This window comes from Littorina saxatilis, linkage group LG10, assembly GCF_037325665.1.
Source record: "Littorina saxatilis isolate snail1 linkage group LG10, US_GU_Lsax_2.0, whole genome shotgun sequence".
NCBI lineage: Eukaryota > Metazoa > Mollusca > Gastropoda > Littorinimorpha > Littorinidae > Littorina > Littorina saxatilis.
Genome location: NC_090254.1, coordinates 23,899,989 through 23,922,832, shown reverse-complemented (window position 1 = coordinate 23,922,832; position 22,844 = coordinate 23,899,989). Strand labels below are relative to the sequence as shown.

Genomic DNA, 22,844 nt, shown 5'->3' with positions numbered 1-22,844 from the left:
AGACCGTATACTCGTAGCATCGTCAGTCCACCGCTCATGACAAAGGCAGGGAAATTGACAAGAAGAGCGGGGTAGTAGTTGCGCTAAGAAGGATAGCACGCTTTTCTGTACCACTCTTCGTTTGAACTTTCTTAGCGTGTTTTCAATCCAAACATATCATATCTATATGTTTTTGGAATCAGGAACCGACAAAGAATAAGATGAAAGTGTTTTTAAATTGATTTTGACAATTTAATTTTGATTATAATATTTATATTTTTAATTTTCAGAGCTTGTTTTTAATCTAAATATAACATATTTATATGTTTTTAGAATCAGAAAATGATGAAGAATAAGATGAACGTACAACTGGATCGTTTTATAAAAAAAATTGTTGTTTTTACAATTTTCAGATTTTTAATGACCAAAGTCATTAATTAATTTTTAAGCCACCAAGCTGAAATGCAATACCGAAGTCCGGCCTTCGTCGAAGATTGCTTGGCCAAATTTTCAATCAATTTGATTGAAAAATGAGGGTGTGACAGTGCCGCCTCAACTTTTACAAAAATCCGGATATGACGTCATCAAAGGTATTTATCGAAAAAAAGAAAAAAACGTTCGGGGATATCATTCCCAGGAACTTTCATGTAAAATTTCATAAAGATCGGTCCAGTAGTTTGGTTTGAATCGCTCTACACGCACGCACACACACACGCACGCACGCACACACTCACACACACACATACACCACGACCCTCGTTTCGATTCCCCCTCTATGTTAAAACATTTAGTCAAAACTTGACTAAATGTAAAAACAAGTCCGAAAACTCATACATTACTTGCTAATCCAAGCGGAACCATTGTTTGCTGCTGCTATTGCTAGCCGTGAAAATGTTCAGTCGATCGTAACAAAGACATCACAGACTGTCCCTGTGTCTTTATTCAACAAAAAAACAACCAGCGTGCTTCAACGAACTTTTTCAGTCCAGACAAATGCTTAAAATATGAAAGGAAGAATCACCCAGAACATATTCTTTGCTACTAGCTATAACACAGCGAATAAGTAAAAAACTTGAAGAATTTTGAGTCGATCGTAACTTTATGTCGATCGTAACGCTCATCAAACAGGAGACATGAAACGAAAACTTACCTTCCCTGCGAAAGTCGGCCATCCGTGTAGCAAAATGGAGTCCAACTGCGTGCGTGTAACGTTTTTGCTATTTATAACAGCAGCCCCGATACTTCCGCGGTCATTTAAAATAAGTTATTGAATATTGAGCGATCGTAACAAAAAGACATGAAAATTGCATTCAACCTAAAAACTTCTCAAAACTACTGAAAATACTTTTATTTTAAATCAAATAAAACTTTTTATTTACTGCTGCTTACAACTTTCGGTTGCGATTATGACGTTCGTAGATTCGAAAATCGAGGGACGTATCGTGAGTTCGCTGGAGACACAGGGAGTTACGATCGCTATGGACGTTTTTGACGTCAAATATTTTGCCAATAAACATCTTTTTTTTCGTAGACATCATCTTTTCGTCGTAATTTAGGGTACATTTATCAATATTATGGGCACTGTTTCTAACTTGCCGACGGAGATTTCTGGACCGCGGACGAACAAAACACCATGTACGGAATGTCCCACTTTTAAGTCACCGGATTTGCTCGCTTTGGCTAACATTTTTATTTTTTTCATGTAGGTGTAATGCATGCAAGCTTCTGAAACTGTCTTTGCTATGTCTTTAACATACATGCTTTCAAACTGTTCAGTGCTTTTTGCGATTGAAAGTGCGGTTGATGAACAGTAATGCATGAACATGTCGGCTCTTTCGGCAGACCACGTTTTGGCACAGGCTCATATGTATGCTCTTTATGCCTCATCTTCATCGTCATCATCATCGACATCTTTATTATCACGTGCTGAAGTTTTCCGACCTCCTTTTGTTGGTTAACTTTTTAACTTTTTAATTTTTAATTTTTTAATTATATAATTGTGTGTCTATGCGTCCCAAGGACAGATTGTAAGAAAAGGCATAGCCTTAAATCTTCATCCTTGTTGAATAAAGTTCAATTCAATTCAATTTTTCTCTCTCTCTCTCTCTCTCTCTCTCTCTCTCTCTCTCTCTCTCTCTCTCTCTCTCTCTCTCTCTCTCTCTCTCTCTCTCTCTCTCTCTCTCTCTCTCTCTCTCTCTCTCTCTCTCTCTCTCTCTCTCGAGTTCTGTAAATTCCCCATTGCAAGGGCCCATATGGTCTATATAGCAATTACACTTTCGTATTTGTATTCTCTCTTTCTTCTTTTTTTGTGTCTTTTCTATTAATTTCTTTGTTTATTTCTTTGTTTATTCCTTTTTTTTAATTTGATTGTAGTTTTCTCACATGTGGATAAATCTCCTACTTACAGTTTATACCACAACTAATTAAAGATTGATGCTTGATACAGGCATAAAACAGGACTTCTATTTTGCTTCTGCTCTCAATCATGATGAAGTGACCATGCATCCACAGATAAACTTCCAGAATTGTTTTACTTATTGGATATTTTTTTAACTTCTATTTTCTTTTATATTTTTCTAATGCTAATGTGAGTGTTTTAACGTTTTCCTCGATCTGACTTGCAGAAACACATGCAGCGAATCATGCTGCACTGTTTCAACAGCGTCAAACATAAGCTGCAGTGTAAACTGGGATACTTTGACCTCTACGGCTTGGACTTCATGGTCGATACAGACATGAAGGTAGACTGAGAGATACAATGATGATGACAATTCTTTATTTTTCAAGGGTTACAAGAATAAGCATAGATATGCTTGTTAGCATCTGGAGAGAGAGAGACAGAGACAGACAGACAGACAGACAGAAATTACAGAGATAGTCTTACACTGACAAACACAGATACTGAGACATGAAGGTAAATACTGAGCGAGGGAGAGAGAGAGAGAGAGAGAGAGAGAGAGAGAGAGAGAGAGAGAGAGAGAGAGAGAGAGTCAATCATGTGAGAGAGATCAAGAGAGAGAGGGTCATGAGAGAGAGAGAAAGAGAGAGTTTCATACTCACAAACACACAGACATGAAGGTAAACTAAGAGAGAGAGAGAGAGAGAGTGTGTGTGTGTGTGTGTGTGTGTGTGTGTGTGAAAGGGGGGTTCATGCAGTTGTATTGCTGTTTTTATTTTTTATTGATTTTTGTTTTACATCATTCTTGATCCTAATGACAAAACTATCATCATTATATGATTAATACTGATTATCTGGTGCAGGTGTGGCTGATAGAAATCAACGCCAACCCAGCCTTACACGTCAACTGTGAGGCCCTGAAAGAAGTTATACCTGGCGTGGTGGAAGAAACAATACGTAAGTTATGATATATTTAGTTGGTTATATTTCGTCAACCAGTAATTACGAAACTTTTGGTTCAGTTTTCATGCTCTGAAGAGTGGACAAATTCATTCAAATAAGTTTACCCTTGTTTTTGGAGTTTGGCATTTTTTTTATATTTCTGGTAGAGAAAACCTGTGCTCCTTTAAGTTCTATGTTTCATTTTTAGGATTGGTGCGTTGTTTTGGTATCTAGCCAGATGTTTTTACAGTACTATAATTTTTTCAACCCTCTTAACTGAATCAAGGGTCCATCAGGCATGGGAATTGTCCGCCGAACGGCGGATTTCCGCCGACATTTTTGTTTGTTCCGCCGGAAAAGCAAAAGTGTCCGCCGAAAAAAAAAGGGGGGAGGCACACAAAAAAAGCACCGGTTACTTTTGCCTTAGCGCAAAAGCCCGCGAAAACTGTCCGTACTTTGTTCACGCACTGCTACCGCCCGCCTCAGTTACTTGAACTTTGAGTGAAACAGCTCGCTGTTGATTCGCGGGCACGCTATAGGATTCGCGGGCACGCGACAGCATTGAACGCAGTGTACCAGTGAAAATGTCGATCGCGCGTGTTGTAAAACATGGTCAAAGATTCGATGACACTGGATGCGCGAACAAATGGAAATGGGAGTGGGTGTCGGCTGTTGTGGAAGTGAATAGAGACAAAGAGCGCGTCGGCACCCGTTTTAGAAAAATTGATGTCCGTGGTTCAGCATCGTCTGCAACACCTACTAACTGTTACTGGCATCTCCGCAGGAAGAAGCACATTGAAACGTGCTCTTCTCTGAAGGACAATCAACGTTTGCCAGGTGGGTTTTTTTATGCTCAAGTAAGGCACACTGCTCCTGAATTGTTTGATTTTCCTTAGATTTTATACGGCAGAAGAAGAACAGATTTTGGCTCAAGTCAAGCGAAGAACACCGCTCTAGATCTGAACTTTACGCATCTGTTTCAGTTTTTCTCCATTCGAATGTCACTGTGCTGATCGTATTCGTAATCTTCGAACTATATTTACCAAATTTAAGCAAGGGTTGGAGGTGGGCTGGTACCCAAACCGCTAACCCACAAATCGAAGAAAAATCTATGCGTTGAGCCTTATTAAATTACATATTCTTACGCAACTCACATAGATAGCATTAACTTCAGTTAAAGTGCTAGGACACTGAACTACGCTTCACCCCAAAGGGGAAGCAACCCCCTAAAAAAGAACGGCATTGACCTATAACCCAAGCTATACAAGAGTCGAGGTCATACCGTCACGTGACCTATCACGCGTGACTCGACCGCCGCCGTGCTGGAAACTCACTCCTACTTCAGCTACCAGATAGCTCGGACGCTTTTTACACTACGCTGCAGGCTTTTAGCCTACTGTCTTCTGGACAGTGTTTCACCCCGTCTACAGGTCCCTGCTTCTCATGCACAAGTTTGGGTGAGCTCGTTTTAATTTATTTGCTTTTGCTTGCGTTTCTTTCTTTCTCCGTTGTTCGGTCTGATTGTTGTTTATCAATATCATATCTCAGACTGGTTTTTGTCAGCAATGGCTGACAAGGAGAATTAGAAACCACAGACTAGTCAGTAGCTGCTGAGGTTTCTCCTTTTACGTTTCGCATAAAGAGAAAGGCAAAGGCACTACCATTTCAGTCTCTAACTATTACGTCTGTTAAATAACCTTGTATGGTTGAAAACGACGTTAAACACCATATAAAGAAGAAAGAAAGAATGTCTGTTAATTTTGGACCCTATGAGTCCAATCGTGCTGAAGCAGGTTAAATTTAGGTTACTTCAGCCAAGACAAACACAGTGGGAAAGAGAATACTTGTGTTTAAGATAGTTTTTCTTCCCTTTTTGAGATGTTTTCGACCCAAATGTATAGCATGTTGCCATTCGTCGAGTTTGCGCTCGCTCCCGGCGGGAGTGGGCGACGCAGTTTGTTGTCACGCATCGAGGTTCCGCCTTCATGCACAGTCACTTCGGCTGACGTGCACGCAGAGGAGTGTGTTTACTTCATACGAGGAGCGTTCACGCTCTACAGGTTAGTCAGGTTCACCGGTAGCCAGGTTCTCTGGTGAAAGTGTTCCAGTTGGGCCGGAACTAGTAGCCCCCCCGCCGCGGCTGGGGGGTGAAAGTTTGACTTTCCCGAGGCTATCGCTCTTAGCAAGCGGAACTCGGGGGGTCAACACCGGACAACAAGTTGGGCCGGAACTAGTAGCCCCCCCGCCGCGGCTGGGGGGTGAAAGTTTGACTTTCCCGAGGCTATCGCTCTTAGCAAGCGGAACTCGGGGGGTCAACACCGGACAACAAGTTGGGCCGGAACTAGTAGCCCCCCCGCCACGGCCGGGGGGTGAAAGTTCGACTCCCCGGAGGCTATCGCTCTTAGCAAGCGGAACTCACGGGGGGTTGACACCGGACAACGAGACAGATGTACTCACGGGCAGACTTTTATGTCTCGGTGAATGTGTACATGTCTCAACTTCCTCCTTTTGGGCAGGAAGCTGCTTTCGGGCAGGCTTTGCACGGTTCTTCTGTTTTGCAATCAGCCTCGCCTGTGGTGGATCGTTTTAGTGACGCAGCTAGTCACAGCGACTTTCACGGTCCAGCCTCAGCAGATTCGGAGTTCGATGATTCTCACTCAGTTTCTGAGGAGGAAGTTGATGGCAAGTTGTCACTCTAACTTAAACCAGCTATGGTTACTGCAGCTCAGGTGTCTGCCAAGTACTTCGCTGAAGGGGTGACAGCTATGACAAGCTCTGCGGCACCACCACCCTCAGTGGTGTGTGATTTCCGCCCTGCTTTAACGGAAGTTCAGGGATATCGTTTTAGCGAGTCTCCTTCTGTTGCTTGCGAACTTTCCAAGGTGCTGGCTAGAACTTCGGGTTCTGAGAATAGCTTGCCTGTGGATACTGTGCCTTTACTGGCTGCACACGGTCAGGCTCCTGATGCTGCTCAGCCATGGCTTGCCTCAGACCAGTTACGGAAGCGAGCACTTCGTTTCATTCACGCAAGTTTGCTCTCTCCCGTCGTCATCACAGTCTTATTGAGACTTACGCTTTGCCGGGTGCACCGCTTCCGGTCACTCCGGAGTTGGCTAATCTCAGGGAGGATGTCTATCGTTGGACAAAGCTTGCGCTTACTCTGAAGGCGCATTACTTGGTTTGGGGGAGACGGGAAGATACTCGTTGGAACTTGCGTCTCTTTCAGAGACACTTCTTCGATCTCTTTCGCGGTCGGTCGCGGTGTTGTTGAATCCTTTCGATTTTCGAAACGACGCTAGCGTGAAAGACGTCCTCATACTCCTGGCCTCTTTGGCTAAGGTTTCAGCCGAACAAATGTCAGTCGCGGCACGGTTGTACGCACATGCGGCTTACACACGCAGGGACGCTTTCTTGTCTGGCTCTAGAATTGAACTTGCGGAAGTTTTCTCATATGATTCTCCTTTTCCATCACTTCCTTTGTGGGCAGCGATGCGGCGTTGCTTTCGCTTGCGTCACCCGCGCAAGTAACGCTTCACTCGCTGAGCGATATCCGTAGGCCTAGGTTACACCAAGCCTAAGAACTTAGTTTATTCTTTTCTTCGTACTACGGAACCGCTTCCGGTTGCACCGTACTTGTCGATCATACATCTTTAATGTCCATAGCAAGGAGAAACTGTCTGTTTTCAAGAACAATGATCTCCTGGCTGTGGAAGATCGTGGCCGCACTTCTTTCTATTATCGTCTTGGTGCAAGATTTTGATTCATTCTTTCCCTTGTGCGGTTTCGTACTCACGGGATGGGATGCCTTTGTGTTCTGTCGGGACACATATTCAAAGGGCTTAGCTTTGCTGTTCTTCTGGGAAAAGGCCTCGGCCGACAGTATTGTTCTGTCGGTGAGACTTAAATCTCTTCCTTGCTCGAGGGTTTTTCTTTGCGAATCCTCCTCTTTGCACGCGGACTCTTTAACAGAGAGAATCTCACAGCAAAAGGAAAAGCCCACGGCACGCCTCGGCTTTTCTTATCAGAGAAAAGCGCTAAGCTGGCCGTTCTCAGCTTTGGGTTTTATCTTCTTCTCGGTGTGGCACGTTGCCAAATACCCACCACTTTATCTCCTCGAGGCGATTTAGCGGTAGGGTTCAGTGGGCAAACAATAGCACGCTTTCTTGCATACTCTTGGCACTTGTCAACTGGAGTCTTAGCGTTCTTCTCTCTGCCTCTGTGTTTTCCCACAGCGGCTGGAGGGGCGATTAGAACTCTCACTTTATTGAGGGAGGCACTGGGGCCCTTCCTTTTGGGTCACTTATATGGATCGTGCCTATGTTTACTTCCACCTTTGGATATACAAAATGGATCGGAAGTGGCTACTTTTTATTTAATTCAGTTCTTCAGGGCTCTGGTTTCGTTTGATAAGCAATCAAATGAAGAGCCGGAACATGTTACTGTTAGTGTCTTTTCTTGACTGGTTCACAGACACAACCAATCTTTGGATTCTCACACCACTGCTCTTACAGGGCGTTCCCGTTGGTTCTCTCTCCACCAGCGAAGCAGTTCTGTCTCTTGTGGAATTCTTTCCCCTTGTCAGGGGAGAACAGGTGTTGATTCAATCGGACAACATCACAGTGGTCTTTTATCACGAGAAGCAGGGGGTGGCATCTCGCTCCCTATCACTGCCACAGCGAGCATGCGAGGTTTTGATGTGGCTTTTACCACCACGAATTCTTATTAGCAGTGAAGTACCTTCTGAGAGGCTCTATGGCTTGGCAGACTCTAGTCGGTCGGCCAGGAATGTCCACTTGGATCGGACTCTATCTCGCTATGCGCTTCTACTCCTTCTGGTGAATTTGGAGAAGCCGCTGATAGAAGTTTTGCCTCTCGGTACTATCACCTTCTGCTAAATGTTCGTCTCCCCGTTCCCGGATAATACTCTCGATTCTACTTTGAGCGGCCTGTTGGTCTCACATTATGGGCCCATTCAATCTTGTTTGCCAGTCCTTTAGGCTGGCAAGAAGGCGCCGTTTTTTACACTCGAGCCACACGGGTGTCTACTGTACGGGAATCATCGAGACGCTCAGGGGCTTCTGCCTCATCTCTGGATTTGGTCTAGAGATTCCATAGGGGTTCAGCGTCTTCGTTTTTGTTTCACTTTGACTGGCTTGGAACAATTGGCGTACTTTTAAAGAACCCCACTTCTCTCCGTTCAATGCGGGTGGCGAACCACCTATCCTGGCTTTCCGAATTTTCTCCCACGTCTCTGAATTAAGACTTTATGCGATATCAGTTGCACTGACACAGCTAGGTCGCAAAACATTTTTTCACTTGGGTTCTTTTTAGCCAGCGTGATTAAGGGAACCTCCCTTTGGTTGGCTGAAAGCAAATCTCCAGTCCCGGCTTGGGATTTGCTCCTAGTTTCGGAGTTTTTGAGTTCGGATTGTTTAATCCTTGACAAATTAGCCTTGTTATTCTAAATACGGGAAGCCGTCATACTTACTCTAGTAGCTTCTGAGAGAAGTGCGAGTAAGTGCATTTTCTGTCTGGTTTTTGCTTTAGACATCTCTTTGGAGAAAGACTGATCTATAGCGCTTAGGTTTAATTCAAAATTTCTGACAAATAAGCAGAAACAGGGGTAACCAGATCCGATAATTCAATTCTACCAATTTGCAATATTTTGGCTCTGCTAGAGCCATATTTAACAATTGTACATTTCGAGTTTAAATATATTTCTGACTCGCTTGACAAGTGGCCCCCTTCATCCCCTCCTTCCTCGTCCTGATATGGCTCTGTGTAGTCGGCTGGACGTTAAGCAACAAATAAACAAACAAACTGATCTGTTTAGATCACCAGAACAAAGGCTTTTGTTTATTTCCATCAACTTTTCTAGAGGCAATGATTTAGTGAAGTCAACCTTAGCTAAATGGACTGCCACATTGATTAGGCAATGCCTACAGTGGTGGCAGGGAAAAGGGGGGGGGGGGCAGTCAGTCCTCCCTTTTCAGGCAGCACGGGCTCAAGAGGTCAGAGTGTAGGCCTCTTCTTTATCTGTTCTCAAGTCTGAGAGACTTACATAAGTCATGAATGCAGCTCATTGACCGTTCAAGGACATAGTCATGAGTTTTCTATCGGTGGGGTATTTTAAGTACCCGCTATTTTAATACACATCTACTAGACATCTTCCGCAGAAGATGTCTTTTTATGTTGTCCTGGGAACGTATCTGGTGCTCGGCAGAACATTAATTTCGGTTTGCCAGCTTTTGTAGCTACAGGCCAGATACTTGCAAGATGTTAACTGTGAGTTCATTTGCCCACCACCTAAATTAGCAATCTGCTATCTATGTGAGTTGCGTAAGAATATGTAATTTAATATAAAATTTCAAAAATAAATTTTGATTTAATTAATATACTTACCAACTCACATATTGGATTCCCTCCCGGCCTGCCCCGCAAATTTTTTTAAGGGGTTATATGTTTCAATACGGAATGGGTTTCACCGGTATACATCCTGCGCAGGCGCAGTACACCGGTAGTGTAAATAACCATCAAGGACCATGCCTTGTATGGCATACGGTTTTTGTTTCAGAGTTATTTTCCCACGTTGCCATGTAAGAGTGCTTCCATGTCTTATCACAAAACGAAGTTTTGCTTAGGGTTTCCCTAAAAATGAACAGATCACTTCAGTAGGAGTGAGTTTCCAGCACGGCGGCGGTCGAGTCACGCGTGATAGGTCACGTGACGGTATGACCTCGACTCTTGTATAGCTTGGGTTATAGGTCAATGCCGTTCTTTTTTAGGGGGTTGCTTCCCCTTTGGGGTGAAGCGTAGTTCAGTGTCCTAGCACTTTAACTGAAGTTAATGCTATCTATGTGAGTTGGTAAGTATATTAATTAAATCAAAATTTATTTTTGAAATTTTATATTTTCTTCTTCTTTTTTTTATATTTTTTATTTAAACTCCTTGTAAGAGATCATGGGAAAGTAACCTAAAGGCACAGTAAGCCTCCCGTAAACCATCACAGAGCTCCCCGAGCGTCTAAATACAGTACAAGCATACTTCCATTTGAACGCTCACCGAACGGGAACATCCTGGCTGCTTTCTGTCGAGCGTGAGACATTTTCCAAGAATTTATTTTCGTGGACTTGGCCCTGAAGAACAATGGCGCCTCGTTTTTGCGCTAGACCTAACTTTTAAAATCTAAATAATAAATTGACAGCTTGTTACACAAACATTCTTTAATCATAAAAGAATTCGTTTTTCATCAAGACAAGATCAGAACAATTCGAAGTTGTGAAAGTTTAAAAAAAGAAAAGCCCGGAAGCAGGGTCACGCAAGGGTCGTAGCAGACGACGGCCCGGTTTATCAGTGCAAATCGCCGTTCCTCTCAACAGTCAAAAGCCATCGCTAGAGTTCTTGTGAACCACAGCCGTTGTTTCGTGCATAAAAAACGTGCTATTGTAGATAAGCTCACGTCGAGTCGCATTCAAATGACTAACTATGACGACTGCATTGTGAAAAGGGGGAAAACTGGATCACACGGGTTCACGATGGCTCAGGGGTAAGATAAACCACGCAAACATAAATTCTTTGAAAATTGTTCGCTCTTTACGGAGGGCACCTAGGATGTTCTCAATTGGTGAGTGTTTAAATGAAAGGGTGTTTGTACTGTGTGTAAAAGCCTGACCGTATCTGTGATGGTTTATGGGAGGCTTACTATGCCTTTAAGTAGGCAATTCTTATTGGTGAGCCTTTGTAACTTTTATGTTTGAAAGTAAACCAGATTGTGTTACAAGTTACATTTTCCTGTTTGTCTCAACAGATCAATTTTTTAACAAATTTCAACCATATAATACATGTATATATTTTTTTTCTTCAAAAAATCAAAAATTGGTACTAAAAACTGATTCTAAAAACAGAATTTAATGGCAAACTTGGAGCTCAGATGACACCAGATTGCACCATCTGGGTTCTTTGGAGAACAAAATTTCCGGGGGGGCATGCCCCCGGACCCCCCTAAGTAAGGCTAGGCGCTTCGCGCCGTCGACTTGACGCTTCGCGTCTTCAGTTAAAAATTTTCCGCCTTTTTTACAATTTTCAATTCCCATGCATGGTCCATTTGACCCCAGGCTTTGGCAAATTCTGTGACAGGAAATAAGTGTTGTTCTCTCTTGTCTAATTGGTCCATACTAAAATCTGATTAATCAAACCTGTCTAATGCGACCACCAAAAGGACCACCATAGGGACCACCAAAAGGACCACCTAGGGACCACCATAGGGACCACCATAGGGACCACCATAGGGACCACCAAAAGTGGCCGTTATAGACAGGTGGTTTGCTATTGAAAGGTGAATGATATCAGGAAAAACAACTTGCCAGGGATCCTTTGGGGTGGTTGTAATGGGGAGGTTACCGAGAGGGGGTCGCCAGGGCAGGATTCGTCTGTTTGTTGTACAAGTTTGTCAAAAAATTGTTTATCAGGTGTCTCTATTGAGGCCTTCGAGAAGAATCGGAGACACCAGCCCTTGTTGCCGCTGCAGTCCATGAAAGGCTTCCAGGTTTTACACTGCGGCACCGCCGCGTTCAATGTTGCTCCCAGACAGACTCGCAGCGTCTCGCCGGCCAAGGGGGAGAACCCTGAACGTTCTCGTCAAGCCCAGACGGCTCACGCTAACAATCGACACTTCTCTCCGCCGCGAAGTTTGCCACGGATGAGCCTGTCCACCACACAGGTGATGCATTATGGGTTCAGGAATGTCATCATGTGTCAAAATACTGGATCGGCTTTGGGATGTGCTTGTGAAGAAAAGTAGTCAAGAACAATTTTCTTGTCGTATTTTTTTTCTACTGACTGTACTGATCGTATTCTAGACATGCTGATCGTATTCTAGACAATCAAGAGTACAAAATACGGCGAAATCGTACGTTTAGGTTCCGAGGTCTGAGAAGACCATCACAAGCACATCCCAAAGCCGATCCAATATTTTGACACATGATTACAGTTTTTGTCAGTAAACATTGAAAGAACAGACCTGGGAACCAAACCATTTCGCCGTATTTTGTACGCTTGATTGTCTAGAATACGATCAGTACGGTCAGTAGAAAAAAAATATGCCGAGAAAACTTTCCTCGACTGCTTTTCTTCACAAGCGCATTCTGAAGCCCATCCAGTATTTTGACACATGATTACAGTTTTTGTCAGTAAACATTGAAAGAAGCATTTGTTGTAAGCGGGAGGTCATGGGTTTGAATCCCGGCCGCTGCCGCCTGGTGGGTTAAGGGTGGATATTTTTCCGATCTCCCAGGTCAACTTATGTGCAGACCTGCCAGTGCCTTATCTCCCTTTGTGTGTACACGCAAGCACAAGACCAAGTGCGCACGGAAAAGATCCTGTAATCTATGTCAGAGTTCGGTGGGTTATAGAAACACGGACATACCCAGCATGCTTCCTCCGAAAGCGATGTATGGCTGCCTAAATGGCGGGGTAAAAACGGTCATACATGTAAAAATCCACTCGTGCGAAAAACACGAGTGAACGTGGGAGTTTCAGCCCATGAACGCAGAAGAAGAAGAAGAAGAAAAAGAGCCTTAGTTTTTCCGAACTTTTGGCTCTTAGTGTCAAGACAGTGGCATTTCCTGATCTATTTTCAATGTTTTGGTGTTTTATCCGCTCTTAGTGTCAAGACAGTGGCAATTCCCTGATCTATTTGCAATGGTTTGGTGTTTTCTCTAGAAGCCTCCTTGGAGTTTGCCTCATGAGCTAATTGAGAAACTCATGTTCAGAGTCGGTCTGATTAAACACAAAATGGAAATGGATCAAGTGAGTCTAATTTGCTGTTAATCTGCAGAGACATTAGGCCAAATAAAATTATATGTTGGTTTAATTAGGGTAACGTGACCAAAAAAGACAGGGTCGGTAGGTCGGCTTTTATTTTCTTTAATTTTTGGGGGGTTTAAATTCTGTTGATTTTTAAGGTTACTTCCCTTAGTATCGGTATGGTTCGCAAAATGTGCCCAAAGTGTGGGGTTTTTTTAGAAATAAAAAAAAGTGTTGCGGTCGGCGGGGAAAAGTATGGTCAGTTGGGTTACCCTAAACCAACATATATTTGTTTGGGTCTTGGCAGTTTAATGTGCGGATTCAACATGGCAATTGGATGCAAGAAACAGAAACAGAACTTTCTCACATGAGGATAAACATTTTTAGGCAAAATCTAATCCTCTAATCTGTCCTTATTATGAAGCAAGTTCGTGCTCTAGCTTTCAACAAAAATATTAACAGCCAAAGTATACCGAAGAACAAAGATAGTTTATTCTTTTGAAAGGGTGTGAACATTAATTAAAAAAAGAAAATGGAGTTTAACATTCAAAAATATCTATGGTGACAAGAAACAGTTACTAATTCAATTCCCCAGCTGAAGTGTTTTGTGTATATGTGTTTGATGTCAACACTAAAAGTAGGTATAAACCACAGCGTTTACCACTACAGTGGAACCCCTTTTTTAAGACCTCCAAAAATCTGATAAAATCAGGTCTTAAAAAGGAGGTAGTCTTAAAACGGGGGTAGATTTACAGAGGTTATGAAGAGAACATCTCAAAAAGCAAGGTCTTAAAAGGGAGCTTCCACTGTAGTCGTAATTTCAGTAAAAAGTTGGGGGGTTGGGTGGGACCGGGTAGTCACAGCACTTGCTCCCTGGACATATTAATATGTAAGCGCCTAGGGCTATATCTAGATTAGGCGCATAAAAAATGATCACAATAATAATAATAATAATATGCATGACGGGGAGACTACCGTCACCCTTCACTGCAGGCTTTGCAGAGTTGTCTGCCATTGAGGAGCGCGAGCTATTCATAGGTTGACGTTTCTTCCACGTCTCTGACACCTGTGAATTGTAGAGTTGTGTTTGTGATGGGGTCTGGGGGCAGCTGTCTCCTTGTAATGTATGCTCTTGGGAACCTTTGCGTACCCATAGGAGTTTTTGTAGGGCTAAGAAATTAGGTCTAAAATCTCAATCCTGTTTGAATGGCTGTGCACTCGGTTATATATGCACCCTGTAACTGTCACCATACAAATTGTAGTCATCGGGGTATGTAGCAATCACAGGCCAGCTAGGTTTTTCACAATGTCCACATAATTCACAGCTATATTTTTGTTCCATATTCTAGAAAGTTGCGAAATTCTGCAGAGATTGCCTTCAGGTATTTTTCCCCTTATTTTCAATTTTTTGTTGCAATTATGATCCTCTGACACGCTTTGGCCAATTTTTCACCGGACTGCTTTCCAAATACCTCTCGAACATGGTGCTAGCTAACATAGACAATAGTTTCTTTTGGATATTTTGGCCATTTGGCATATAACATGTAGCCTTTTCTTCTCAAATTTCCAGTGATCTTTTTACACTGTGTATATAACAAGAAGATACTTCACTCCCTATATATTTTCTCCTGGTCTGCTCAGTTCATTAGAAAATGCTCTCATTTCATTCTGATGACAATTGCAAGCAAATTGCATCACTGGTTAATATGCATCCTGGAGCCTTCCTACACACGAGCACACATTAACCTTGTTAATACTGGCACCTAAAATACATGTAGCTTTGAAAAATATAACCAAGAAACGTGTACCTGTTCGCCATACTTTAATCCGCACATTAGTATGCTTATTACCTCTGTAGCAGTGGTTGAGACTCTTTCAGTATGAACTTGTGTTTTGTTTCCAATTGGTTTTGGTTTACTTGTTTTTATTTGCTTGTTTTGTTCGCATTCTTGATTGATACGAGTAGCAAGAAGAAGGTTGATCAAGGTTTTAGTCTCATATTAATTGGGCGAAGCTAACTTCACAAAGTCTTCTTCGCGAAGCTCGCTACACGAAGCTTAGGCTCTCGCATCACTGTTTTAAAAGGGGCACAAGTTTTCTACAGCAAAAAATAAACAGTCTCTTATTTTCTAAACATTGTCTATTGGCTGTTTTGCTGTTTTGCATTACTAATCCCATGATATGTTCTTCGATCTCTGCATGAGCTTTCTAACATTTCTTCACAGTTTCGTTTTGTTTTGTGTTTCTTCGTTTTATGTTTTAGTTGTCTTCATTTCTTAAATCAGAGGCAGACGCAGAATGGATGATGATGCTGATGATCATGATGATAAAGTCATCTATATTATGTCACTGTAAAAACATTGCAGACATTTGTCTTTAAAAACACAAGCGTGTGCGCTCACATACACATACCTTTTCCCCCTATGTTCAGAATGTTGACGCCCCTTTCTGAACAAATTCATAGAAATTATAACTAATGACAGAGCTTGTTGCATAAATGCGTGTATAGTGAGTTAGCTTTTTTGAAGGAGGATTGAATGACTTGAAAAGCACCCTTTCCCTCATGAAAATACTGCTTCCCTTTAACAAATAACAGGTAGCTATGCAATGATAATGCAAGGTTGTTGTTGTTTTTGTGTGTGAGAGAGAAAAAAAGAAACAGAAGAAATGGATAAAATGAAAGTGAAAAACACTACAAAACAATGGTGTTCAATCTGTATAATCATCATTAACTGTGTGCATTCTCTGTACAGGTCTCACCATACGCCGCAACATTATCTCAAGGTGGAAACGCTGGGGGTGTCAGAACTTCGCAGACGACACTCCCCATCATCTCCCATAGCAACAGCAGTACCAGCCAATCACAGAGCACCAAAAACACCACACCCACAACAACCTCCGCTTCAGCCAGTAAAAGCGTTACCGTGGTTACAATTGGCAACAAAACAGCTCCCAGCAGCATTCGGCATTCACTTTCAATGACAGATGTTCCAAAATCTGGCGGAGAGGATGTGAAATTGAAAATGACTCACGCTAATTCTGCGTCATCTGTAAGAAGAAACAAGGACAAACCAGACCGTGGCAACTAGAGATCTTGCGTGTGTGTGTTGAAGAAAATAGCTCAAATTTTTGATGCAACAAAAAGCCAGGAGCAAAATATTTAGGGATCAAGCAAACCTATGATTTACAATCAAACAGTTACTTGACTGCAGTGTGTTTTCGTAGCTAGAAAGACAAACTTTGTGTGTGTGCATATTTGCACGTTGTCCCAATTAAAATCATGCAAAGTACGTCCTGTGTCCGTGTGTGTGTTTAAAATGCCAGCGTGACATTTGCCGATTTGGATTGAAGGAAAAACAGTAGATAAACATTGAGAGGAGCAAAGCTGCAATTAATTTTCTTTTAGCTAGCTGTGATGTACATTGAAAACTTAATTTTCTCTGTGAGTAATGTGCAAAAGTAAGTGAGCATATATTTCATTTTTGACAGGAGCCGTGTATACACTACTGAAATTGTCTAATTTTGTTATGCACATACATATAATTATTTGTGTTTGCGTTTATGTCAAGTCATTTACTTGCATTGTCTCAGTTATTCATAAATTCCGTCCCAAGGTTTAGAAAATGCAAGAGTTATTTGTGTTTGCGTGTGTAAAATGTCGGCTAATCGTAATTAAAAGTTGTCTACTCGTAATTAAAAGTCGTCTACTCGTATTTGTCTGATATGATATATACACTGTCTCAGTGGAAGTGAATTCTGCTTCAAGAGTTTTAAGATGCAACTTACTGTATTTCCGTCCCTTCCAAGTTTGTAGGTGCTGTGTACCTTCTGTTGGTCATAAAGTAATGTTGAATGTGAAATGTGTGGATTAAGATCAGTATTAATAGTCAGAATGGAATCTTGTTGTTTTTTTTCCTACCTATAATCATCTCACATGAATTATAACTGGCTTATAGTGTGTTTAAAAAAAAAATGTGTGTTGTTACGAAGTAACTTTCTTATCTTCCCACAATATCCTGTAGCCTGGCAATACCTCTTACGAAAATTGGTTAAACATTTTGAAAATTGGTTAAACATTTTTCTGTCAGTAAGGAAAAGAACAGTAATAATACTCTTAAACATTAGTGTTTTGTTATGAAGCAGCTTTCTTATCTTCCCGCAATATCCTGTAGCCTGGTAATCTCTTATTACAAGTGGTTAAACATTTTGCTGTCAATGATGAAAAGAGCAGTATAATAATACATGCATGTACCCAGCCCCGAGCCCCAGTGAAATCAAAAGTAAAACCAATCAAAACTGTTTTGTTTTTTCTTCGTTTTAGCTATGTTTCTTTTCAGTGTGAGTGTATTCTGTTATTTGTCTCATTTTAAGTTGCCCTTTTTTCTGTCGCTGTTTAAGTTAGGAAGTCATATGTTAATTAGTACCAGATGAAAAATACCAAAGTGAAATATATACTGATGCAATCTAGGACAAATAACCAGTGATTTTTTTTTTCATATAGTATTGTTATCATTGTTTATGTAAGACTTGAGCACCCTGACACGGAGAAGGTTTGGAGTACAATTTTTACTGCATAAATCAGATTGAAAATGTAAATTGTTGTGAAAAACTTGCCCTCTTGTGGTTAAAAAAATCAAACTTTTAACACTCTATTTCAAAATCCAAATCAGATAGACTGCTGATATTCTAAAATCTAGAATAAGACAAGAGGCGAAGCCTTCAAGGCTCACGTAAGAAATCGACAAACAGTAACACAAACTCAATCACTCCGTCACACATACACACACACACACACACACACACAGTAAGCATAGGTGACACTGTGCAAGAAAGCAAGACACTAGATCTAGATATGTCTGCCTGCATGTAGCCTGTAACTTACAGGGACACAACTGCCAACTAGTCGCGGCCCGCTCAAAATAACAATGACCGAGACTTTCAGTAATTCCTTCGCGTGACGTCTAACCCTCTTACGCCATAATGTGACGTCTTCAAATGTTAAAGTTTCTACCACAGACATACACACGCACACACGCACAGACAGACAAAGTTACGATCGCATAGGCTACACTTACGTGAGCCCAAAACAAGAAAGGTTTGTTAATAGAACGTTTGATTAGAGACAAAAGAAAACATTCACAAAACTAACCATCCTTGTTTTTATAATTCATTCTAACTCTCCCGCTTATGTGAATTGTAACGTATTGTGATTCTGTAATCAAATTGCATGTTATTGTTGTCAGTACATGTAAAGGCAAGCATCATCCCATACACACACACAAGCACACACATTTTGCTCACACACACACACACACACACAATCTACTGTTGCGCTACTTGAAGAACAACTTTTACAATTGCCACCGTCCATCTATTTATGTTCTCTAGGATACATATCATACGGTATAACTGCTATTGTCTCACCTGTGATATCAAGTGATTTTGTCATTTACATAGCTTCCAAGCTTTTTGGCTTGGATTTATACTGCTGTGAATGATTTTGTTCATATATCTACAGTACTTTTGCTATTGGATGCATATTTTGTATACAGAAGCTGTATTGCTTTTTTTTAGACAGCTTTGTATGATTATATTGTGTGCAAACAGATATTATAAAGTATTGTATTGTGCATAGGTGCATATAACTGGTGGATGTTTAAAGCCATATGTACTCGATGACTATACACGCTAATTGCTTTACCAACAGCTGGAGACAGACTAAATTAAGTTCCCTGCAAAATATTGTGGTCTAGGACCCCTTAAATGTTGAGATATTTGAATTTTCATTTTGATCTGGATCGTCCTATTTATAGATTTGGCAACACATGTAACGTTGATGCAAGGGAGAGAACACCGCGGCTTTGTTGACATCCTCACTTTTTCAGAGGCTAGAACAAGCTGTAATGCATGTATTATGGTCCGCGCATGGTGACGTATCGTCATTATATGGTCTTATGGTGCGTTTGACATCGATTGTGGGCAAACTACACTTTGTAAACACGGGAGTGCGTTAGTATGCCTTTAATGCATAGCAGGGGAAACTTACATTTTACGCTCGTAAACAGTCGGAGATGATTTGCCTAAATAATTTTAGCTTACCAACTTTACAAAATTTCAGTAACCAGTGAAGTAGAGACAAAAAGAGCATGAGTGAAACCTGTGTCAATATAACACTTACCTCGACAGTACTATTCTTGCACATTATCTATTATAGGCCGAAAAAATTGGACAAAACGCTGCGTGGGTACAATTATCTCCCATAACCATGCGCCACCGTGGATCCCAAGCACTGTCTGAGTGCTTCCCCCTTACAGGATGTAGGTGGCGCGTCCTCTTTCTTTTTTCGCGCGTGACAGTAGGCTGTGTTTCTGCTGCGCTCCCGGATTATTTTGGATTCTAGAGTCTTCTTTTCTGTGTGGATTACCACCTGTTGGATTTTTGTGTGTTATTCCACTTCTGGCTTGAGGCTACGTTGTTTTTCTTCCAACTTGTGCCTCCGTTGTTGTGTGGCGGACTCGGCGTGCCTACCGTCCTACTTCGTGGTGACCGGTCGTCTGCTTCTCGTTTCGCCTCATTCACTTGAGTATTGACCTAATTTTCTTTGAATTTTGTTAATTCTCGATTTTTTAAGGGTACGTACAGGGCGAGGTAGGATGTCTCGTCTTGTTTTGGGCTCTGGTTCTACGGAACCAGAGTCTGCCGGGGGCAACCCTTCTCCGGGCGCACAGCGTCATGTTTTGCGCACGGACAGGGGGACCTTTCGGCGCTCCGACTCTCCCTCCCCAAACGCTTTGCGTTTGCGGCGAGGGAGGGCGGAGAAAGCCTGTTTGAGCAAGCTCAATGCGAGCTTGCTCAAACAGGCTGGGCTTGAACCTGGGACTTCGGGCGGGGCTGCGCCGTCGAAGGTTCGGGGAAGGTCGAGGGGAAAGAAAAAGCGTCTTTCTCCTTCTCCTTCCGTGGAACACGCTTCCCCCCCTTCGACGCCGTTGTCCGGCCCTCAGTCTCAGGCTTCAGCTCCTCCCGGTTTCAAGCCTGGGGGGAAGGTTTCCTTCTCCTCCCTGGCTCGAATCCGGGGGCGGGTCGATTCCCAACCCTCTTTGGGGGTTGGTGAATCTGATCTAGGGGCTACGGGAGAGACTCAGGTTTCGACTTCTTTCTTTTCCGGTGCCTCTCCTGTGCCCTCCTCGGTTTCCACCGCTGTGGAAGCCAGGAGGGACACGGGTCCTCCTCTGAACTCCCTCGCTGGGTCGTCTACTGCTGTTTCGACAGTAGTCTCGGACTCATGGGGGGGGAGATCGGAGGAGATGACGGGGTCTATGAATTCCCTCCCCGCTGGGGTTGGGATGCGAATTGACCCCGTTCAGGGCGGTCCTGTGGGGGCAGGGGTTTCAGGCATCGTGCCTACGACCACTGCTACTACGGTTCCCTCTGACGTCCGTGTGACTGGTGGCTGTCCCTCTATGAAACGCTCCGGCCGACTAGTTACTGGACGTGGAGGTGTTCGACAGAACGTGGTACTTCTGTCGAATGGTCAGGGCGACGGGAACATTGTTTCTGTTGCTCAAACCGACACCTCCGACCGGACCGTCTTGACCCCACGCCATTCCTTAGCGTCTGGTGTTCGGGTGACGGATGGTCCGGACCAAGGGTCCGGAACGGTCCAGGCTTACGGGTCGGGATCGAACCGGACCCACGGGTCCCGACTGGACTTGACCTCCGGGTTTGGTCCGGACGGGACCCATGGTACGGGACCGTACCGGACCTTAGGGTCCGGTGCGGGACAGTACCTCTGGCCCTTGCCGGACCCCCGGACCTACGGGTCCGGATGGTACGGTGCGGGACCAGTGGTCCGGTCGGGACCGGACCACCCGACCACCTCTGTTGGTCCGGGTGGTCTGGCACCGAACCGGAACACACCGGACCACCGGACCTACGGGTCCGGATGGTACGGTACGGGACCAGTGGTCCGGTCGGGACCGGACCACCCGACCACCTCTGTTGGTCCGGGTGGTCTGGCACCGAACCGGAACACACCGGACCACCGGACCTACGGGTCCGGATGGTACGGTGTTTCCACGTCCGGACCGAACCACCCGAACACTTTTGTGGGTACGGATGGTTCTGTGCCGAACGGGACCTCCGGATGGTACGGGACCGGACCGGACCACCGGACCGGACCGGACCACCGGAACACCGGACCACTCGACCGGACCGGACCGGACCACCGGAACACCGGACCACCCGACCGGACCGGATCGGCACCCCCGACCGGACCGGACCATTTCTTTTCTGATCAGACCCGATGGGTCCCTGTTCAGTCTATAAATGGCGGGGGTTCGTTGGCTGGACTGACCCAACAGTCGCAGGGTTTTTGTTGTTCTCTCCCTTCGGCTGCTGGAGACGTTTCGTCTTTGGGGCAGGGGTCTTCGCGGCCTCTTGCTTCAGTGGGCGTTTCGTCACAGTCTACTTCATCACTTTCGGCTCCTCCCCCTCAAGCTTCCTACACTCCTGCTGTTGAGGAGTTGTCGGGAAGTGAAGAGGAGAGTGAGTCAGAGGACGATGGGGAGGAGGATCAGGGTCGCCCTGAGGTTAACACTGATCCTCTACCCTTGCCGGTTTCTGATGGAACTTCCGAAGCTATGCTTCGTACTTTCCAACAGTACATGACAGACATCACGCGGCGTCTTGACGCCACGGATGCCTCTCTTAAGCGTCTGTCGTCTAGTGTTCCCAACCCTTCGGTTGACACACAGGACGTGGAGTCTGAGGACGAGAGGCAGGAGGCTCTCCCTCGCACAGCTAGAAGGACGTTTGAACAGTTTCAGGACGTCCTTCCCTCCGACGCCCTCTCGTCCTTGGAGTCCGCTTCGGCCCGGGCGCGGGAGGCACACGCCGCGTCTGCCGGCGGCTCGTTTTATGAACGATCCGGCCGCCAGCAATTCGCGTTCCACCCTAGTCTTAGTGCCACGGTGGAAGCGGCAGCACATCGCCTGAGGAGTACAGATTCACGTGCGAACGCGACCTATGTTCCTCGGGAGGACGCGGATTCAGTGCCGTGCTTTCCTTCGGGAGGCGCACCTCCACTGTTTCCTCGTGTCCAATCTGTTTCGTCCCTCCCTTTTCCCTTTGACTCTCGAACTCTCCCTTTCCAGACTTCGAGTGTTCAGGGTGGGGCTGACGGTGATGTGTTCGTTGGGGAGGTGCCTTCGGTCAAGAAGGTGGAACTGAGCTCTGCTTCGTTCCACAATCTTGAGGCCACCGTTTCTTCCATTGTCGAGGCCCAATCACAGGCCTTGACATGGATGAGCACGCTGTCCACACTGTTGGACCCTCCCGATCGGGCAGAGTCCGATTCCACTCGGGTCCTTGACACGGTTCGAGTGGATCGGGCTTTGCATGCCGTGCGATCGTGCGTGACGACTGCGGCAGAATTGGCCATTGGAACACGGGTCCACTTGTTGGCCCTGTTCCGTGATCATTTTCTGGCTACTTCTTTAGTGCCTCCGGATATGAGGAAGAGTCTGAGGAACACGTTTCCTCAGCCTTCTTCCCTTTTTCATCCGGGCACTGTCCGTTCTGTGGTGGAGTCCACACGCCAGAGGAACACTGATTCTCTGATGGTTGGCCTCGCTGCTTCGGCGACGTCGGCGGGGAGTAAGAGAAGTGCTACAGTCACCTCCAGCTCCCAGCCTCAGAAGAAGAAGAAGAAGAAGCCAGTTTC

The 22,844-nt window shown here is 44.2% G+C and overlaps 1 protein-coding gene across 1 annotated transcript in view; it reads left to right on the top strand.

Annotated features, from left to right (window-relative positions):
* Positions 1-16,413, top strand: part of LOC138978466 (protein polyglycylase TTLL10-like) — a gene marked incomplete at its 5' end in the record, with an annotated part of 34,426 nt that extends 18,013 nt beyond the window's left edge. Inside the window, 5 exon segments of the mRNA XM_070351209.1 lie at positions 2,604-2,720; positions 3,241-3,334; positions 11,788-12,038; positions 13,040-13,126; positions 15,877-16,413. Coding sequence (XP_070207310.1) covers positions 2,604-2,720; positions 3,241-3,334; positions 11,788-12,038; positions 13,040-13,126; positions 15,877-16,212 — 885 coding nt within the window.
* Positions 16,414-22,844: the final 6,431 nt, after the last annotated feature.